This window comes from Solanum tuberosum, unplaced genomic scaffold (genome assembly GCF_000226075.1).
Source record: "Solanum tuberosum cultivar DM 1-3 516 R44 unplaced genomic scaffold, SolTub_3.0 scf00290, whole genome shotgun sequence".
In the NCBI taxonomy this organism is placed as follows: domain Eukaryota; kingdom Viridiplantae; phylum Streptophyta; class Magnoliopsida; order Solanales; family Solanaceae; genus Solanum; species Solanum tuberosum.
The window spans coordinates 189369-210855 of NW_006239226.1; the positions used below are offsets into that span (position 1 = coordinate 189369).

At 30.3% G+C, this 21487-nt stretch overlaps 4 protein-coding genes and 1 non-coding gene across 11 annotated transcripts; 1 reads left to right on the forward strand and 4 right to left on the reverse strand.

Annotated features, from left to right (window-relative positions):
* Positions 1-6746, reverse strand: LOC102602989 (U11/U12 small nuclear ribonucleoprotein 65 kDa protein). 7 transcript variants are annotated; one of them, XM_006359561.2, is made up of 13 exons: positions 6697-6746; positions 6342-6571; positions 5515-5586; positions 5161-5376; positions 4663-4744; positions 4332-4514; positions 3900-4064; positions 3647-3814; positions 2006-2093; positions 1741-1799; positions 1336-1401; positions 820-958; positions 1-599 (listed from the first exon to the last, which is right to left on the reverse strand). In XM_006359561.2, the coding sequence occupies exons 2-12, from the start codon at positions 6515-6517 to the stop codon at positions 875-877; spliced, it is 1359 nt and encodes a 452-aa protein (XP_006359623.1). In that variant the 5' UTR covers positions 6518-6571; positions 6697-6746; the 3' UTR covers positions 1-599; positions 820-874. The 7 variants fall into 7 exon arrangements, with proteins under 7 accessions (XP_006359623.1, XP_006359619.1, XP_015169985.1 ...); XM_006359557.2 differs by having other exon boundaries at positions 1-670; XM_015314499.1 differs by having other exon boundaries at positions 6692-6735.
* A 7082-nt stretch (positions 6747-13828) lies between these two features.
* LOC102605342 (auxin-responsive protein SAUR21-like) lies at positions 13829-14378 on the reverse strand. Its single transcript, XM_006359651.2, has one exon. The coding sequence runs from the start codon at positions 14315-14317 to the stop codon at positions 14018-14020; it is 300 nt and encodes a 99-aa protein (XP_006359713.1). The 5' UTR covers positions 14318-14378; the 3' UTR covers positions 13829-14017.
* Positions 14379-14714: 336 nt separating this feature from the next.
* On the forward strand, positions 14715-14786 carry TRNAC-GCA (transfer RNA cysteine (anticodon GCA)). Its single transcript has one exon. It is a non-coding gene; the product is annotated as a tRNA-Cys (tRNA).
* A 3215-nt stretch (positions 14787-18001) lies between these two features.
* On the reverse strand, positions 18002-18822 carry LOC102604460 (auxin-responsive protein SAUR21-like). Its single transcript, XM_006359563.2, has one exon. It carries the CDS (start codon positions 18465-18467, stop codon positions 18165-18167), a length of 303 nt encoding a protein of 100 aa, XP_006359625.1. The 5' UTR covers positions 18468-18822; the 3' UTR covers positions 18002-18164.
* A 1658-nt stretch (positions 18823-20480) lies between these two features.
* Positions 20481-21049, reverse strand: LOC102605682 (auxin-responsive protein SAUR21-like). Its single transcript, XM_006359652.2, has one exon. The coding sequence runs from the start codon at positions 20966-20968 to the stop codon at positions 20660-20662; it is 309 nt and encodes a 102-aa protein (XP_006359714.1). The 5' UTR covers positions 20969-21049; the 3' UTR covers positions 20481-20659.
* Positions 21050-21487: the final 438 nt, after the last annotated feature.

Sequence of the window (21487 nt, forward strand, 5' to 3'; positions counted from 1 at the left end):
TAGAGATAATGAGCATTAAAAAGTGATCACAAAAACGATATAAATTTCTCTTACAGGGTCACCATCTTTGGCCATTGCTGTCATACCAAACCTAGTGAACAAGTGTTTCGCATACTAGCTGAATTAAAAAATGATACATAAAATTCTCCTAGTCTTGAAGGCTAAACGTATACAATGACAATTAAGCAGACATCTTTACATGGCAAAAATGATTCAGCATAGTGAAATACGAGTTCATAGTCAACATGCCACTGTTTACTCCTGGAGTCTAAATTTGCAATGAACCGGAAGTCACTACTAATGAAACAGCAAAGACTCCTCTCACCTATTTCAGTGAATTGCCAATGAAACAACACTGTCCAGAGATATACTATAAACAATGAACTAACAATCATCGGGTTCCAGCTGACCAATTGTGCTTCACTGAAGAAATCATGATAACTTCTGTGCATTTTGGCTCCAGACATCTGGTGAACCATTGCAAAGGTAAAACCTCACAGCCCACCCAAATTTTGACCTTCTCTAGTCCAGAATAGAAGCCCTTCTTTCCTTCCTTCCCCCCAGCAGCATCTTTGTTGGCTTGACTCCTCTAATATTACCTGGGCACCATCAATCTCATAACTCAAATGATCTTTACCAACATCATCGCCCAAAACAGGGGCTCACTGTACTATAGTCATTACAAGCAAGAGGTGAATTGCCTATAGATAGTATGGCTTAAGGAATAACTACTTTGGTACCACATTAAGGTTACTTAAGATACTCATAAACAAGATAAAACAAATGTAGCAAACTAAGCAATTGATTGTACTTATAAACCTGACTTAGAATGTTGAGCTGAGGGCTTAAACTACCCTTGTTGAAAGAATCCTCTCTAGCTTGTTTTTGCTTTAGCAGGATCACGACCAAACTGAATGACGATAGGCTTGCCTTTAAACACATACCCATTCACCAGATTCTGCAATTATTCACTTGTATTAAATGTTTTTACAAGTATAGTAAAGTACTATAATATTAGCTACTTTCTAGAAGTTGTGTATGTTCAATATAAAATTATAAGTAAATGATAAAATGATTTCCCTTTCATCCATATAGTAAATAATCCAGCTTGAGGAACCGAACCATATACATGAATACACTCATGTTATACAACCCACTGGAAATTTAACACAAGTTCACGATTACATGTAGAAGGTTTATCACCTCTCAGACTTCATTTATTTTTTGGAAGAGGTCAACAATAAAGCTTACTATCACTTTCATGGTGTTAATTTTACAATTCCACGGCGCAAAAGGAAAACAAAATACCAATTTAAGTAATTATAAATAACATACCAGGGCATTTTGAGCAAGTTCAGCCGAGGGAAATGTAACAAAAGCTTGTCCGCGCATTCTCCCTTCCTAAAAATGGAAGTCGTATAAGCTTCAGCATTAAATCATGAATAAATACCAATTTACCAATGGAAAGGAAGTACAGATTACTTATTTTATGTCACATGATTAACAGTCTCTTGTCAACATTTTTAATGCAGCAAGTGAACTTTGCAGTTTGGATCAGGTAAGAAATAGATCAACAAAATGCCACTAAAAAAAGAAAGTGAAACTTGTAGTTAAATATATAAGTTGATTACCAATTGATTTTTTCAGGTTGATGAACTATATCCCAAATTAGCTTACTCCATCAACTAAAAAAAAACTATATCCCAAATTAGCAGAACTAGAGAAATAGATGAACCTCACCTGCATTAACTTCACTGCAAGACTGGATTTAGCTTCATCAATGCTTACAAATAAGGATCCTAAAGAACATAACAGATGAGAAGAAATACAATGGTTCTAGTGCCAAAACATGAGGTTATGTATAAGTAAAATATTTCTGTTTAAGTAACTTCATGCTATCTATCTTTTTTCTTAAAGCAGGTGAGGTATTGAAAACTACAAGGAAGTCTCAGAAAAAATCAGAAAGGAGTTTTACTTTGCAATGGATCTGTAAGTTAATGCTTACCAAATATGAAGTAAATATCATCAACAATCACTTCTTTTGCTAAGTTCTTCAAGTATAAGATCTGAGAAGGATTTCCAGCACAATAATTCTGCATCGAACGAAACTTATGAGTTAATTATTCAGTCCTTTGCTTTCACTAATAGGCAATAGCTCAACATAGAAGGAAATCCCTTTCGTGCTTGTACAGGGAATGTCCTCCTTGGTGATGTAGACTTACTGCTTAGCTTCTCCCCATTAATATAACTTTTGATTTACTGATAAAGAAATGAACTAGAATAGCATAATTTATAGACTGGAAAGATGCAATCTTAATGAACTTCTATAGCAAATACTTGTCAGCTTAAGTACACTAAGCAAACACCTTTCAATCAATAAACCAGTGACTACATCTCAAAATGGAAGGCTAAGAAGCAAAAAAACTATTAGAAAAAGTAAGCTGTCTGCAGCATGAACCTATCTCATAATCTCATAAACCAACTCTCAAGCAATTCTGAAATAATTAAGCAATTCTGGAATAGATTAGCAATAAGTTGGTGACTTGAATTTTCTGAAATAAATAAGAACTGAAAGAATTATTTTCCTAGTTGTTGGTTCATGAATTCTTCAGGGCAAAAACGGAATCCTTCATGGGGTAGGATCAAATAGATATTATAGTCGATATTTGATAATGCTACCAATTCATTATAATCCAGACAAAAAGGAATGTCTGCGCTAGTATTGTTGTTTAAGAGTTGTTCATCAGGGCACAATTGTTACACTCTATAAGATACCAAAATAACGTAAAAATGTATCTTATCCATATTCATCATTGTTCAACACCCTCAAGAACAGCATTTTAATTTAATCCTTAACTTCTGTACAGTTTAAATATTAGCAAACCCTGCAATGTTCAAACTCAATGCCATAGGTTAAAGATCCAGAGCACAGGTATGAAATTGATTTAGATGCAAACTTTCTGCAATTTAATAAAACTATGTGTTAATAAATGATAATTACCTATATTGTACATATAGCATACAAGGTACGTCTCTGTCCTGAACTGTTTGGAAATTATAAGCATGCACTCATGTCCACATCCAACTTTTGATGACAGCACGACATGATTGGAACATGTATTTGTAAGTTATAAAAGACTAAGTTGCTCGGACTCTCCAAAAATGTTGCCGCACCCGTGTCGGATCCTTCAAAAATACACTATTTTTGGAGGATCCAACACGCGCTCGTCGACATTTTTGAAGAGTCTGAGCAACATAGATAAAAGTTATACACGACTGAATCCACATTAATGACCAGCACCAGCCCATGCTCAACACAAATTACTACCTACCAAGGCTGGCCCCTGAAAAAACTTTGGCATGCTCAACGCTACCATCCGAGAATACCTGCTTAAAGAAATCACACCTTCTATCTTGTTCCAAGGATTGTAGCAAACCTAATAAACCTAAGTCATTCTGTTAAAAGACCTTGCCCTAGATACCTCCACCTCCTTTAGCTCTTACAAATCAACTAAAACAACATCAACCGAAACATGAATAGCCAGGTAACAGGATTCCAAGCCTAATACTCAAAAGAGCAACTGCAAATTTAATGTGAAAGCAAGTGTATCATGGGCAAAAGTAAAGACGCGCAAAGTTCCAATACCTTAAACATAGGAAGCGACAGTATCTCTTCTGGGGGTAATCTTCCACTTTTTAATTCTTCAAGGGTCGTAAAAGGTTTATGATCATTCTCTTTTTCTTCCACTGTCAATGACAGTGCACTTGCATCACCCTTCTCTTCATTCTGTACCTGTTTAGATGCTACTTTAATCTGCAAGCAAGCAAGCGAAAACTTAGTATCATCAACTTCAACAAAGAACAACAGAGAGGGAGGAGCCTTTTGGAGATGAGATAACCTGAATTATTGGGTTCTTCTTCTTAACTACTGGCATCTCTTTAGGAACCAAGGCAGCAGCTCTTAATCCAACAGCCTCATGGGCAACATCCTTGTCAACTGCAGGGCCCAAGATAGCTTCATGTCTAATACGCTTCTTTTTAGGCCCACCAACATTTGTAGCTTCCTGAACCATTAAATATTACAAAAACCATTAGAATCAGCCAACAGTTTACTCTAATAGCAAAACATAATAAATCATGGTAAAAAATGACAGAAAACACGAGGAACATAAAGATAGAAAAAATTAAACCAGAGAAATAGAACATTAAAACTTGAGTCAGCTACCCAATATGCTTGAGGTTTATAACGTATATTTAAAGTGCCAGATAACTGCATTCGTCAAACTCAATTCAGAAGGCAAAAGGATCTCTAACAGCATAGGAACTACTACCTCATCTGAAGACTCCATTTCTGATTCACTGCTTGATAGATCTTCCATTCTACTCTTAGAGACTGTTGGAGGAGGTGGAGGAGGGGGTGGCGGAGGAACAGACAGAGAGGTTGGTAGAGGTGGAGTTGGTAAAGCCATACGAAATGGTGCTGGAATATTCATCTTGTTCATCAAGTGCAAGACCTAAACCATGTCAAAATATGGGTATAAAAAGATGTAAATTAGACAATCTAAAAAAAGATGTAAAATAGAATAATACACATGAATAGCAAGGAAATGAGAAAATTCATTCAAGAAGAAGAAAGGAGATGGTAAATTGTGAAAAGAAAACCTGAGTGTAGAACCGAGGAACAGCAATAAGAGCATTTACAATATTTGTAAGTATATGTCCATCAGGTGGAGGGTAAACATATCTGAATCACAAGCAGGATAGTCAGCTTTATGAAGAATAACTAGAAGCTGGTTCTGTTTATGATTACTGAAAAAATAATATAGAGACCTATAAAGCATTAGATCAAGCAGATAGAATGTCTAAATCCTCTTAGTTCTTTGTTCTTTCTCCTTTGCTAGTTTTCTCTGCATATATGCCAAAAGGACCAGGAATAGAGCCTATAATTTACACGTCAAACAGACTGGCATGCCTACAGACGCAAGAAATATTTGCATACAGAGAAAGATTCAAGTCATCTATGACTTAAAGGAAAATCATGAGAAATGTTGTAAGTTTTAGGTTAGGTCAGAGAATGAGGAGCTACTTCTAGCCACTTATCCACCAAATTAAGATAGAAAAATGAAAAAAGATTTTAAAACTAAGCAGCTGAAATCATACTCGAGGTGAGGAGGAAATGGATAATCTACCCCAAGTCTTTTAGCAATGGGTTCGCTGCCAGGATAAGGACCTTCCCTAGATACTCCACCAAATTCTTTAGCAGCAGCAGCATCTTTTATCAAAGAGACGGAGCCTTCTCCAATCCGATGTTCCCTTTGTCTATCTGTGCTTCTAGTCGCTCGTTCCACCGCTAGGGTTTTACCAAGAAACCGTACCCTAACAACCACATAATTTGGCAATCAGACTTTCTTACTCTCTTAAGATAAACAAAAATAAGAGGAAGGCATTTAAATATGTCTACCTAAAATGATTGAGAATTGAGGACACTTAGAAAAGATTCAAAGGAGAAAATACCCATTCAAATGTTGCTGTGCTTGGTGTGCCAGACCTTCATCCTTGAAATCCACGAAAGCACAATTCCTCATTCTGTCCAGGACAAATAAGATACAAATAACTGATAAAAGTGCCATAAAGGCCAGTCGAGTTACGTACTAACGAGAGACATGAAAAAATATTGGAACCAACACTTGATGGTATCAAATATCTGTTATCCTACCCTTACAAGGAAAGAATACCATATAAAATGAATAGGAGTATCAAAGACGACAATACCTACACAGTTTGAGTATAAGATGACAGAACTACTTGAGTTAACTATAAAGAGAAAAGAAGTTTGGCAATCACAAAAAGAGAGGGATCAGAAACACATTATCATTTCAGGAAACCGCACAATCTCATGAATTCACCTAAACTTTACATTTTAGAAAGACCATAAAGGTTAAAAAAAAAAACATTAGTACAGAAAACTTATCTCTGAAACTGTTCACCAAAACAAAATGGTTACTGTGGAGACATACTTTTTAGGTTCTATTAATTGCAAGTAAAAAAGAAAATCAATGGGTTATCAAGCCTAGTCCCGCAATTCATATCCTAACAGGAAAGTTAATTGGGAATAAAAGTGACCTTAGTCTAGTGGTTAACATTGAGGTGCTTAAGATTAATAATCTCTAAATCTAGACCGATGAAATTATGGATATGAGTCCAAAAAAACTACCAAATTCCCATTGCTTTTCAAGAAAATATAAGTTACACCTACAAATGAGCCATTAAGAAACACAAGATTGCCAACATTCTAAGCTATTTTTAAAAGAGCAGTAAAATTGAGAAAGATGGAATCATACCTGCCACTAGTACAAGGACGGATAGAAGTTGCCCCATAATTGGAAAGCAATCTTGAAAGGGTTTCATGAGGAATTGCTTCTGGAAGATGCCGAATCAAGAGGGTAGACTCTTTAACTTCCTCCATCGGCCAATGATAAGCAGGCTGAGGAACAGGATTTCCAGTCATGTAATCCATTATAGTTCCTTGTACTGTATAATTTTGCTTGACAGATCACAAGACTTCCAGATGCTGCACCACACACACAAAATTGAAAATTGAGAATTTGACCTACAAAAGAGAGTGAAGAAGTGGGTTGGCATCAAAGCCAAGATTCTTTAAAGGGAAAGAAAGGAGGAGGAGATACCATACCGCACCTGTGTGTAGCGAAACCGGAGAGCGCTCGGAAAATACGCCGAGTATGTATAGTAATATCTATATCTATATCTATATATATATCTTTTATATTACTTAAAAGCATGAACTTCTAAATTGAATGTTAAATTACTATAATATTTCTAACTTAGATTGTGACTTTTTTGATGAGTTATGACTTTTTCATAGGGTTGTGACTTCTCGGAAAGGTCACTTTTTTGATGAGTTGTGACATTTTTCAAAGGATTGTGATTTTTTGGTGAGTTGTGACTTTTTCAAAGAGTTGTGATTTTTTCAATATGTTGTGACTTTTTCAAAGGGTTGTGACTTCTCGGAAAGGTCATGACTTTTTCAGATAAGACACAAAAAACATTTATTCATACTATCCTTTGTTGACTATAAATAGAGAGACTTCCTATCATTTTTCAACCACAATTTTTTTAATCTCCTACTCTTCTTCTTGCATTTTAAAATTTTTGTGTGATTTATTGTCGTTGAGTGAGTTCGAAGTTTAGCGAAACATGAGGTACCACTATACTGATGAAGTAATTGTTCTATCCTAAGAGGGTACATTTCATAACCTTGAGTACTTGAAGAAAATAATTTTGATGATATAATAATTGTTTTTTTTTGCTTAATATATACATTAGTATGTTTCATTTATTTTTGTTAACAATTTCTCTTGTGACGTAAATATATGCTTTTGAACATCTTTTTTTTAAAATTATTAAACTTCTCAAGAGTGAAAATATGTGAATATATATGAATCATTTAAAAATTTATCAATTACAAAATAAATTTTATATTCAGTAATATGGAATAAACATTTTCATTTTGTCCCCACATTAAAATCTAACAACTATAAGAAAAAATAGCAACATTAATTAAAAGTCCTATTTATTTAAGTAAGTATAAAATTTGTTAGAAAAACATTTATTGCACATTAATCCTTTAGTTATAACATTATAAATTCTCTTAGTTATTACTAATTACTATAAACGTTATTCACACTTTTTAACATTCTTTAGTTATAATATTATGATTTATGAAGTCTCATAGTTATTACATTAATTATTTTTATCTGTCATCTTTTCTTGTATTAACTTTTGACCAATAATTTTTCATATTATTATACCGTCCCAATATATGTGATAACACGATGTTGTTATTTTTCCTGGGATGAATTGTTCTTGATTGAATAAATTAAAAATCGTTTACAAGTATATGAACTACATCTTTGTTTGTGTAAGATAAACATGTGATTATATATATGATTTCACATATAGAATATATTCTTTAATTTAAATTTTTAGTTTTTTCGGTAAAAAAAAAGAAGCATTTCTCAGTTAACTATGGACAGTCAAATAACTATCTTTGATTTATGTATACAATCAATCGAAAAGTGAAATATGAGAGCCAACAACAAGAACGCCATCTATTATGTTATAACTTATAAAATAAAAACTAATATACAAAGATTAGTTCTAAAAAAAAACTTAGTTGTTCTCTTCACATGTTCATATGACATACAAACAATTTAACGTGGATACACGTGCAAAACACATTTGGTTAGATGACAAGAAAAATACACAACAAATATCGTCTATAAGGTAATATTACTGAGATACGACTAATTACATGATTGAACCTCATCAAATTTAAATAAATATATGCATTATTGCATTTAACTAATAAAAATTTTCATTGACCAACTTCATAGATTCGCGTGAATAAGAGATATATATGACGATCCACAATGAACATTCACAAAAGAATCTGTAATATTATTTTATGCAAAGCTTATTATTCAAATCTTCACTTAAATAAGCAAATATTAATTACTATAACATATATTTTCTGTTAAATGTTAAATATTCCTAACTTAGATTGTGACTTTTTCGATGAGTTGTGACTTTTCCGATAAGTTGTGACTTTTTTCGAAGGGTTGTGATTTTTTGATGAGTTGTGACTTTTCAAAGAGTTGTGACTTTTTCAATAAGTTGTGACTTTTCCAAAGGGTTTGATTTCTCGGAAAGGTCATGACTTTTCAGATAAGACACAAAAAACACTTGTTCATACTATCATTTGTTGACTATAAATAGAGGGGCTTCCTCTCATTTTCCACCACAATTTTTTTTAATCTTCTACTCCACTTCTTCTTTCATTTTAAAATATTATCGCTGAGTGAGTTCGAAGTTTAGCAATATGAGGTACCACTATTCTGATGAAGTAAATCGTTTTATCCTAAGATGGTATATTTCATAATCTCAAGTACTTGAGGTAAATAATTTTGATGATATAATATTTATTTTTTTGCTTAATATATACATTAGTATGTAATGTTCCAATATATGAAGTTAACATAATGTAATCTAAATTTATTTATTTTTGTTAACGATTTATCTTGTGATGTAAATATATGCTTCTGAACATCTTTTTTCAAAATTATTAAACTTCTCAAGGCCTAGAGAATTGTCACAATTTTTTTTTTGATGTTCAAGATAAAAAATGACTTTATTTATCAATGATACTTGTGTGATTCAGAATGTTAGGAAGTTTGCTTCAAAATAGTTATTACTATATAAACATTTCCCTTTTCTTTTACTTATTTATTATTTCTTAATATTTTAGTATTTTAAACGAAGAAAAGCTTATATGACTTGTAATAATGTCATATATATTTTATTTAAATTAAAGTATTATATATGTCACGAATGTATTATCAAGTTAACAAGATCTTCTAACTTTAAAACATATTATTTTAAATTGTTCCGAGTTCTTTTAAAAAAAAAAAAACTCACAACAAATGTGAAAATATGTGAATATATATGAATTATTTAAAATATATCATTTACAAAATAAATTTTATATTCAGTAATATAGAATAAACAATTTCATTTTGTCCATACACTAAATTAAAATCTAATAACTACAAAAGTAACATTAATTAAAGTCCTATTTTTATGCAAGTATACATTTTTTTTTTAAAATGCAACTATTGCACATTAATTCTTTAATTATAACATTATAAATTCTATTAGTTATTACTATTTATTGCAAACGTTATTCACACACTTTAACATTCTTTAGTTATAATATTATGAATTATCATAGTTATTACATTAATTATTTCTATCTTTTATCTTTTCTTACATTAAATTTTGACCAATAATTTTTCATAATATTATACCGCTCCTATATATGTGATAACACGATGTTGTTATTTTTCCTTGGACGAATCATGTTTGGTTGAAGAAATTGAAAACCATTCACAAGTATATGAACTATATCTTTGTTGTGGGTAAGATAAACATGTGATTATATATATGATTTCACAGATAGAATATATTTTTAAATTTTAATTTTTAGTTTTACCGGTAAAAAAAATAACCTTCTCAGTTATCTATTGACAGTCAGATAACTATCTTTGATTTATGTAACAGTCAATCGAGGAGTCAAATATGAGAGCCAACAACAAGAACATCATATATTATGTTATAACTTATAAAATAAAAATTAATGTACAAAAATTGGTTCTAAAAAATAATATGTAGTTGTTCTCTTCACATATTCATATGACATCTAAACAGTTTAACGTGGAATACACGTGCAAAACACATCTTGTTAGATTACAAGAAAAATACACAAAACTATCGTCTATAAGGTTATATTACAAAGATACGACTAATAACATGATTGAACCTTATCAAATTGAAATAAATATATGCATTATTGCATTTAACTAATAATTTTTTTCATTGACCATCTTAATAGGTCCGCGTGAATAAGAGATATATATGATGATCCACATTGAACATTCACAAAAGAATCTGCAATATTATTTTATGCAAAACTTATTATTCAAGTCTTCGTTTAAATAAGCAATACTATTTACTATAACATATATTTTTTGAATTAATACTCACGTGAAACAATTAATTAAGTGGAGAACAAATAGCTTTGTAATACTTTATTATGTGATTTATAATTTTTTGTTTATTTGATAAGATTGAATAAACAATTAGGCTATTTTAATAGTTTTACAACTTATAAGATTCTTATGTTTATGAGAAAATATACAACACAAAAATTTCATATAGCATGTCCAAACAAAACTTCAACTTCATCTCATGATTCCATATTGTGATATCATATTATGATTTCATATCGCATGGCCAAACATGCCCTTAATGTTGAGGGTAAAACATGAAAAAAATTGTCTTTTCTTGATATGTCAAAAGTGACAACTAAAAATGAAAATTTATTTTAGGAATAAGTGACAAGTAAAAGTGAACGAAGGAAGTATTATTTTCTTAATGTATGTATCGAATCCAAATATGACAAATAAACGTGAAAAAAAGAGAGTAATTGTTTGGATTAAGGGCTCCATCATAATTTGCTTAAGTTTGAATTTATATTATCAGCGATCGATATAGATAATGAATATAAAAAGTTGATTGTCAGCTAATCTAAGTATCCCCAAACTAATACCTGTACCTACATAAATCTTTTGTATATTCAACTCCGCGTATATACGAATTATTGGAGTAACAAACAATTAGTTGTGCTTTGACGTTTCCTAATTACTTAAACAATACTGAAAGTACACTAATCAATTATCACAGGATCTGTGATACACAAATCTAAAAATTATAGACAAATAATTTTATAGTTATTTTTTATTTCTTGATTTGTCTAATTTATTTTAATTTGGATCAATCATGTTTTAATAATGGCTTCGTAAGATTGTCTACAATTCTTTGAGATATTTTATTAAACATTTAAAGCCAAAACTAATTAGATTATTAAAGAATTAAAAAATTATTAGTATTTAACTTTGAATATGTTCTAAAGGTAACAATCACTGTAATATTGATTTTGTAATTAAAAGTATTACGAAATATTATATAAATAAAATATGATAATCTAATTGGAATATTCAATGAAGTGAAGTCTAAATTTTATTTTTAAATACATTTAGAATAATTTTGAAAGTTTAGGTAACAATTGACTATATTGAAAAAGTTTTTAAAATTATAATCAATAAGGAGAGTTTTAAACAATTGTATTGTTAGATAACAAAAATAATTTATATAAGTTTATTCTAATTATTAAATTAAAATTAATCACCATATATTTTTAGCATTTATGAGGATAAAAATATTAAAAACTAAATAAACATAACACTCTTTTCCAAATTTTGGTTTATATTCTTGACCTAATGTTTGAGGGGAGGTCAAATGCATCTATCAAAGTTCTCCCAAATTGAAGATCAATTTTCAAATGTCACTTTCAACAACAACAACATACACACAATGTAATTTCATGCAATTTCACAAGTGAGGAAATCAAAAAATTTCAAAATATAAATGTATTTACTATTAAAACAGAAATATTAAGATAAAACTAGTATCAAGTAATAATATTCTAATGACACCAGAGAACAATTCAATTCTTGTTCAAAAATAAAAAATCGCTATCGCAATTAATCATGATGATTAAATGATAACTCATAGAATTTTCTAAACATCTGAGCTGGTATGCATTACGAACTCTTTATAAGAATAATTACAATTCAACGTTAGATAAAACCCAAAATTATTAGTAGATAAGATCGATTTTAATGCAAATTAGAATTTAAAAGGAATGAAAGAAAAAGATATGATAGTACCCAGACTAGTGAGAGAGATGTGGTATGTAATGTTATATTTTACCTGTGTTAATGTGTTTAGCTAATAAATATAATTTTTTTAAAAAGTAAATATCTAAAACCCCTAAATTAGTTTTGTCAAATTGAACAAATCATGGGTTGTTGTTATATCATTGAATGAGTATTGAATTATACTTTTTTTTTCCTTCAAAATACTTGTCATGTTTCTTTCTGTTTTTTGTAAGAGTTAATTTGGCCGAATTTCAAATTTAAATTGAATTGGATAATTTAATATTTTAAAATTTATATACTCAAAAATTATATAAAAATTATTATAAATTATAATTATTTTTACATTAAATATGATGAAAAAATATTTATCAAAATTTACATAATTTGACCCTACAAAATGAAATGTGAGACATGAAACTGTCATCACTCTCTTTATAGCGTGTACAAGATAAATTCGTATGACATTTACATTACTTTTTAAAAATTAATTTTCTTTTCTTTTCTTCCGGTAGACTCAGATAAAAAGACGTAACCTTTTAACATGTCCAACATTTTATATTAACTATGTTTAATGTTCAAACTTCAATTGGGTTTATTATTATTGATGAGTAAATTTTATTTTAATTTGCAATTTATTTTTAAAAAAAATTCTTGGATAGGGAATGGAAAAAATGGGGAGAGATTTTAAGGTCGGAAATCTAATCTTCACGGATAAGGTGAAAGTTCAGGTATCAACCAATTGAGCTATCAAGATTTTCTATGTAAATACAAGATTCAGATAAAAGTTATTGAATTTCCAAAAACTCACTTTGTATACACTGGATCCTCCCCTACTCATGAAATGTATTATCCATTTTGGCAATCAAGCCTTGCAAATTTGTCTCGGTTATGTCATCATCGAACCTAAAAGCATATACCATATGAATTTATGTTATTATAAAGCTATTCATTTTCCAATTTTATTTTTGATGTGTTATTCGTTCTAAGGTACAACACTTCCTCTTTTTTGTGGAAGCTTGTCAGTCTAGAAGTCTGTTAATCTCTTTTTCGGCCAAGTACTCTTGTGAGTTCACCCTCTTATATAACGTGAAGTCATTATCTAAAGGCTAACAATAACTTCTTTTTTAATCCAAATTCGTGCATATCGAACTATAGGTATGAACTATGAAGTGTTAAATAATTTGGATCACAGTATTGGAATATAAATCTATGGAACAATTTATTCAGCACTGAGTAATTAGGAAGGAAATGAAAACAAAACACATTTACGATTACTTTAAGAGAGAGAATTTATTTAGAGTAACAAACAATAAGTTGTGCTTTGACATTTCCTATTACTTAAAACAATACTGAAAGTAGGTACACTAATCAATTATCAAACAGGATCTGTGAAACAGCAAATTCAACTCCAAAAATAAAAAAATGACTGTCAATTAGTTTCAGCTAGCATATACATAATCAGATGATTAAGCACCAAAATTTTAGAAGAGCTTTGTCTATTTTAATCTCCAAAACAAATAGAGTAAACAATTGATTGCAATGCTTTGTCTATATATAATAATTAAGTTTACATCTCTTGTGTTGCAAGAGGAAAAAAATATTAAAATCAGAGAGAGAATTCAAAATCTTATAAGCTCTAGCTAATATGCTGCATCTTCATATCATAAATAATTGTTCAATCGAGAAGTGACATGAAAAAATGCATCTTCGTTGCAGGGTATTGTGAGAGCGCCCATTGGATGTTGAAACCCGAATTCTTCCTCTGCTTTCTGAAGCAATTCTTGGAACGAAGTGTGATTTAAGTATGCAATTGGAATTACGTATCGTTTCTTCTCTGTTTCTCCAACGTAAACTGCAAAATGTCCTTTTGGTACATCTGATATTTGATTCCGAGTAACAACAGATTGCAATTTGTGGAATTGCTTGACACCAGAAATCATAGATAGCAAACGAATGGCCATGTTTTTTGATATTGAGAGTAGATTAACTTTGGTGTTTTGATTGAAGTGAGTGAACTGGATGTTGTGAAGTTCGGAGTTTTGGAAAAGTTAGTATGTATATTTATATAAGCAAGAGCAAGGTTACATGTTTTGCCACCGAAAATCGATCAGCTGTTATTATGGACTATGGGTCCCTATCTCACATGGCTATGCTAATATTATAAGCTCAGCCAATTACTCTGACTGAATATATCAATCAGTCAGAGGTGGCTAATTATTTGTAAAGTGTATGATGCCTTGGAAATAGAGTAACAACACATGCATGTGAATTTTAGCTTCTTCTATGGAAATAGAGTAACAAAAGGTGATTAGTAAATGTAAGGTTCATTAATTTAAATTACTTAGGTATTAACACCAAGGGTCCATAGCTCAGTGGTAGAGCATTTGACTGCAGATCAAGAGGTCACCGGTTCGAACCCGGTTGGGCCCTTCATTTCTTTTTTAGTAGAAATTGGGTGTAAATTTTAGTAGATTTATATACCAATAAAAATTATTGTGTCTAGGCGGATTCTTTAAAACTGAGTTTCTAAATTCGCCTCAAGATACAGTGGACAGTTTGTGCCAAAACAACAAACATCTTGGCCCCTAAAGTATTGATGTTGCCTTCTGTAAGTAATTATCTCACAGTATAAATCGATAACAATGTGTATTCTAAAATATAAGAATTATATAGCACTAAAATATCATATAATAATATAAGTTAATTTAAATATCATATAATTGATATTTGACTTTTAGAAAAATTGCAAGACAAAATTTAAGAATTTGAATAACATGCCCATAATTGGATATCAAGTTATTCAAATTTCTTATTTTTATGCTTAGCATTATCATAATTATAGAGCTTTTCTTAGTTCTATTTCATAGTAATCTAACGATTAAATTTTCTTATATCTTTATTATTCTAACAAGAGGATTGTACGGATAGGATAAGAGGATTTATGATTTTAAATAATTTAAAAAATAAATTAAATGATGCTAAAAATTATAATTGTCAAATTTAGACAATGGATCATAAATATTATACTACAAGGCTAAATGTTAACATCCTCTCAAATACACTTTTAATAACTTGTATAACAGAATCACGAATTAATGTTACATTCCAGTTAACTAGCTAGTCGAAAATATATATTTATATATGTATAATTTTCTTGAGTAACAGGATTCGGATCCTAAATTATGATAGACTAAACAAACCAATGATTATTTCTTAAAATATTGATGAACTAATTAATGGACCAGATCCAACTAGTACCTGTATGTATGCATACATTTGTTTTTCTACATTTAATCCTCCGCGTAGCATATAATATTATTTATTCAAGCATTAAGTTTCTACGAAAAAATCGCCCAAAGGGAATACACAGAAAGGTCAAAGCACAATATACTTATAATCGAAAGAGGAACGAGCAGTATGTAGACTTTATAATTGAAGGATGAATTAATGCATAAATCTTGTTACTTATCAAAATCTTTAGAGAATCTGTGGCACAGATCTCATAAATTAAAAAATTTAACAAAATCAGAGTTGACTTGGTAGAATTAAGTAATATTCAGTTCATTTAAATGAAACTGAGCTGCAATTAATTTGTTAATGTGGAGAAACTCAACTTGCAGCAACCGTACTTTTAAATTAGGCTAGATGAACATTAATATATACATTTCACTGTAAATATTCCTTGCACATAAAGAAATAGAACATGCACCAACTCTTGCCCCTAAATAATTCCGTCAAAGATTCATCTCACCAATTGACTAAGGAGTTTTTCATTTTTTAAATTAACTTAATTGTTCAGTTTTCAAGATTATATTTAGAGTGTTCTTCCAATTTTACCTTTCATTAGTCAGTATTGAAATTAGTGATTAATTAATATTTAGTTATTTTAATCATATATTTAACAATAATTAATAAGGGTAGAAATGGAAAACTATGTTCAATTTATGTCTTAATCTACTTTTCTTAAAGGGTGTGAAACACCTCAAAAATTCAATTAATATGGAATGGATGGAGTATAATATATGGTGAATTAATTACTACTTTCATGCTATCATTTTTCCGTTTTAATTTGTTTTGGTTAACTTAACTCGAATGAAATTTAAGAAACTAAAGAAAGATTAAGTCTTCTAATCTTAAACTAATAAGGGTAATGTATCAAAATGCCATTTAAATTTTTTGATTTTATTTATGTAGGTATGATGTTATAACGATAGAAATTGATATTCTTTTTCTAAATAAAACACTAAAAAGAAAATAAAATAAACAAATTGAAGAAAAAGTAACAATTAACTATATTATTATATGTAACTTTTTATAATATAATTACATATTATATATATAGTTAGTGTATATATAACTTACACTCTTTATAATTAACTTGATATGTTTTTTCTAATAAAATATGTTTTTTAAAGAAATCATAAATAAATTCTACTATAATCGCAAATCCCTTGGTCGCCCCGGTTGAATTGACATATTTTTTAAACAAATTTTAATTAAAGGTGTATTCTACCCCCACTAACTTTATTTAATAATATTTTGAAAATTTTAAATTTACAATTACTATTTTATATTATTATTTAATATAAAAAATAGTTTGAAAAGAAGTAATAAAACACTCCTAATTTACAAAAATTGTCAAACAAGGGAGTACTTATTTCTTCTCATTCCGGGGGTTACGCAAAGAGCACATGTCCTTAATTAGAAGTACATGCATTTGAAGTCTTTTCTTTTTCTTTTTAGAAGTTACAGAGTTGATTTTTAAAGCCTACATTTTCAAAATGATTATTTTTCATTTAAAAAATTCCGAAATCTCTAAATAAAATAAAAGAAATACGACCATCGACTCAGGTTGGTCATGCCCTTAAAAAAAAAGGATTGGTCATGCATTTGAAAAGTATTTAATTAAGTTTATTTTTTGCGCAAATTAGTGTGTATTTCCAACTCCAAATATTTTTTAATTGTGTAGAAGTATCTCACAATGAGGTTCTTTCTCTTTTCCCCTCTTTTTGCGTGTTCAACTTCTCATCACATGGATGTGACGCGGCAATGTAAGATCATTAATTACTTCTGATTTATTTTATGGGATTTGATTGAAAATATAATGATTAAATTAATTAATTTTTTCTATAAATTTAAATATAATTTTAAAAAAATATTTATATAAAACTGTGATTAAAAATTATCTTTTGATTCTTAAAATAATATGTAAGTAACTAGATCACATAATATAAAACAGAGGAATAATCTGATTTGTGAAAGGTCGAAATTATGTATTTTTATTTTGTCTTTATTAAAAGTCATACTCCTTAATGATTAGTTTACCTAATTCACTTTAATGATGATCTTAGTCTTTACCTAGATGACAGCCTAATATGTGCTCCTTTTGTATCGAATAATTCATTGTATTTTTTATACTTTACTTAAAATAAAATATTAATTATAAGATTTTTCTTTTTATATTATTTTATGCTTATTCATGTCTTGCAATATAATTTTCCTTCATTGAATATTCATTTTATTTATATGGTATTGAAGTAGTAATATAGTCTACAAAAACAATTACAATTGAGAATAAAAATTTTAAAAAATAATTACTTTTATTTTTTAAAATAATAAATAATTTGAGCAACAATATCAAGTAATTTGAGAAAGGGAGGGAATAATATTTAGAGAATTTTGGAATTCCATTTGATTGTATGGCAAGGCTTTGTACATACAGTTACCCCTTTCTAAGGGGGAAAAAAATGATGAAAGGAAAACACTAATGAATCTCTACTATAATCTGTCACTAATATAATTGCTTCTTCACAAGGAATTGTTCAATCGAGAAGTAACATGGAAAAATGCATCCTCATTGCAAGGTATTGTGAGACCGCCCATTGAATGTTGAAATCCAAATTCTTCCTCAGCTTTCTGAAGCAATTCCTGGAACGAACTGTGATTCAGGTATGCAATTGGAACTACGTATCGTTTCTTCTCTGTTTCTCCGACGTAAACTGCTAAATGTCCTTTTGGTACATCTGATATTTGATTCCGAGTAACAACAGAGTGTAGTTTGTGAAATTGCTTCAAACTGGGAATAATTGACGGTAAACGAATAATACCCATCACTAGATCTTTGATTTTGAAGATAAGTTTTGGTATTTGATGGATTGGAACTTGTTGAGAGGAATAATTTTATGCACTGAAGGTGTTTGATGATTTGACTGACTTGTTCTAGTCTATATTTATAGTGGCTGCTTGCAAATTGCAATATGTTGCGTGCCACGGCAGGTCAATTGGTTCCATGTGAGAGAGGCCCTACTTCACATGCTTCGTATTCTTACTTGATATAAGTAGGTAGTGCGGTATGGGTTGTAATAGTTCCAATGCGTGTTGCATCGTAAATAGGTGTTCTTATAATGGAAAAATATACGTATAAGATTTTAATGTACGGAGCGCGTGCAAGGTTCTGGAAGTTGCGCAAAGACTAGAGTAAAGAGCTAAGACTGTAGTACACACTAACTAATAGAGGTGCCAAAATGAGCGGACTTTTGTCAAATGAGTTAGATCAATTAATGAGTTAAATAAAGGTTATAATTCAACATGAACTAACCTTTTGTATAGTGATAGCAAATGTAATTTTTATAAAAATACTAGTTTTAATTTCGTATATTTGGATTGCACCTTGACTGATCACGTTGTACTATTTTGAGTCTTTTGACACCTTAATTTGATAAGTTATTTCGAATATTCTGTTGAGATAAATAGGTCATTACTCAACGCGTTTAAACTTAGATAGATTGAGCGGATTATATTTTGACACCTCTTAAGTTTTGGCCAAACTAATTAGTTAGGACTTTGAACTAATTAGTTGCCAATTTTAGGGAGAACAATGGTCCTTTTGGAACATGAATACAATTACTTGAAGAGTTTGTTCTACTCTACCATCCACTCGTTTTTATCTATTCCTGAATTTTGGTGATGACGGATGGCCATAAGAAGGTTATATCTATACCACTATTCTCCCATTGTTTCCACTTTAGACATGTATATGTTTATCCATATATATATTATTGTTTGTGCCAAAAATAAAAATAGTATCACAACATGGGCACTTTGGCCATGCTGCCTTCTTGTGATCTTGTGGTTGGTGATTGGTGAATTAAGTTAAGAGTCCTTAGAAGTACGTGTCTAAACATAATATTTGGTGCAAATTCCAACCTCTAAATTCATTGGCTTACAAGCTTTTTTTACATGGAAGTAACTGCCCACATTCATGTGATTTGGTAATGCTTAAGCCATTATTTCCACTTGTGCTAATTATTATCGGTGTTGAATTCTCTAATTAGTTTTCCAACTAGTGGCAAATGGCAACTTGAATGAAAATAGTAGTATTTCTATGAGCAGTAACTTTACTCCGTTATTTAAATGATAAAATGTATAAGTACTTAAATTTTTACTCCGTAGGATACGTGAAAATATATATTTTGAGTGTGAGACTCGAACTCAAAATTTCTATATGCTTTTATATCATATTGAATGGTCTAATAACTTATAAGTATATATTAGGTTCTGAACAAGAAAGGAAATATCTTGACCACTACTTCAATATAGAAGTGCTTTGACATCTTCTATACTAAATTTGTGACCCAAATCTAGACAATTGAACAAGCTCACTATACTGAACTTTTGAACTTTAATCTTTTGTGCAAAACTAATTTCTGTCCACAATTTATGCTTGATGGTCAACAAAAACATTTGCCTAGTGAATTTTCCGAAACAAGGATATATTTTCTTTTAAAAATTAAGTGGGGTCAAAAAAATCAAGGCCACCTCTTTTAGGGTGATTTGTGAACTAAACCCCAAATTGGTTAGTATATTTATTGTTCTTTATGCTAAGTGTTTCTTCATTTTTTGTTTTTTTTTTGGTTTCACAAACGGTGTTTGAAGCCCGTATTGGAGTTTTGTGTAAATCTGGATCGTGCACTGTAGCTTCAACATGATTTTCTCCATATCCAGGCTGAAAATCTCATCACTACATCACAATCCATGTTGGTACCAAGTATTCCTTCTTGATAATGAAACAGAATGGTTGCTAACTAGTTTAAGTTGACCTCACAGGCTGTTCTAAGATTTCAATTTATTGAGGTTTAAGGTTTGAGGACAATGAAGAATGTTAAAAAAATTGATTGTATATTTTGCTTTCCAATCCTCTGAACAATATTAACCAGAGGAAACTTTGAAGATATAAAATTTACAGCTCTTGCGTGACAAGAGGAAAAAAATAATCAAAATAAAAGAAAGAACACTTGTTCATATCATAAACAAGTGTTCAATCGAGAAGTGACATGAAAAAATGCATCCTCATTGCAAGGTATTGTGAGACCCCCCATTGAATGTTGAAACCCAAATTCTTCCTCTGCTTTCTGAAGCAATTCCTGGAACGAAATTTGATTCAAGTATGCAATTGGAACCACGTATCGCTTCTTGTTGTCTGTTTCTCCTACGTAAACCGCAAAATGTCCTTTTGGTACATTATTTGAAATTTGATTCCTCATAAGAACAGAGTGTAGTTTGTGGAATTGCTTCACACTTGAAATAATGGATGGCAAACGAATAATACCCATAACTAGATAGTGTTATGACTGAAAACTGCTACTTGTTGTGAAGAATAATCCACTTTAAGGTGTTAGATAATTTGACTGACTTGTTCTGAAGTTTGTAAATTTAAGGTTAATATTTATAGTGATCTGCTTGCAGGTCAGTTGTCCTTGTGGACTATATAATTGATGGCATGTGAAAAAGGGCCTACTTCACATGGTGAGTACATTCCCAATTCCCAATTGATCAGCAATATAGTATTCTTTCCAAGTATAGCATAGTGATGAGGGTGTCCATAAAGTGGTAATGTATTTACCACTATTCTCCCATTGTTTCCACTTTGGACAATACAATATACATTATCTCCCCCCCACCAAATTGCAACTCCCATGCTGCCTTATTGTTGTTGAGGTTCTCCACGAAAGTGCAAGTCCTTACAAGTACAAGTAGTTTCTGAAGTCACTACGTATATATTTCTATATTCCATAGTTATGAAGTCATTATTTATCTCTGCTTTATATCATTTCAAAATGTGTGATCTATCT

Bases quoted from the DNA above. Each gene is read 5' to 3' on its own strand.
- LOC102605342 (XM_006359651.2), bottom strand. From the start codon at position 14,317: ATGGCCATTCGTTTGCTATCTATGATTTCTGGTGTCAAGCAATTCCAC.
- LOC102602989 (XM_006359561.2), bottom strand. From the start codon at position 6,517: ATGGATTACATGACTGGAAATCCTGTTCCTCAGCCTGCTTATCATTGG. The intron at 5,377-5,514 runs GTATTTTCTCCT...TGTGGTTGTTAG, and splicing joins GCACAGCAACATTTGAATGG to GGTACGGTTTCTTGGTAAAA. The intron at 2,094-3,646 runs GTATTGGAACTT...CGTTCGATGCAG, and splicing joins TGTCGCTTCCTATGTTTAAG to AATTATTGTGCTGGAAATCC.
- LOC102604460 (XM_006359563.2), bottom strand. From the start codon at position 18,467: ATGGGTATTATTCGTTTACCGTCAATTATTCCCAGTTTGAAGCAATTT.
- LOC102605682 (XM_006359652.2), bottom strand. From the start codon at position 20,968: ATGGGTATTATTCGTTTGCCATCCATTATTTCAAGTGTGAAGCAATTC.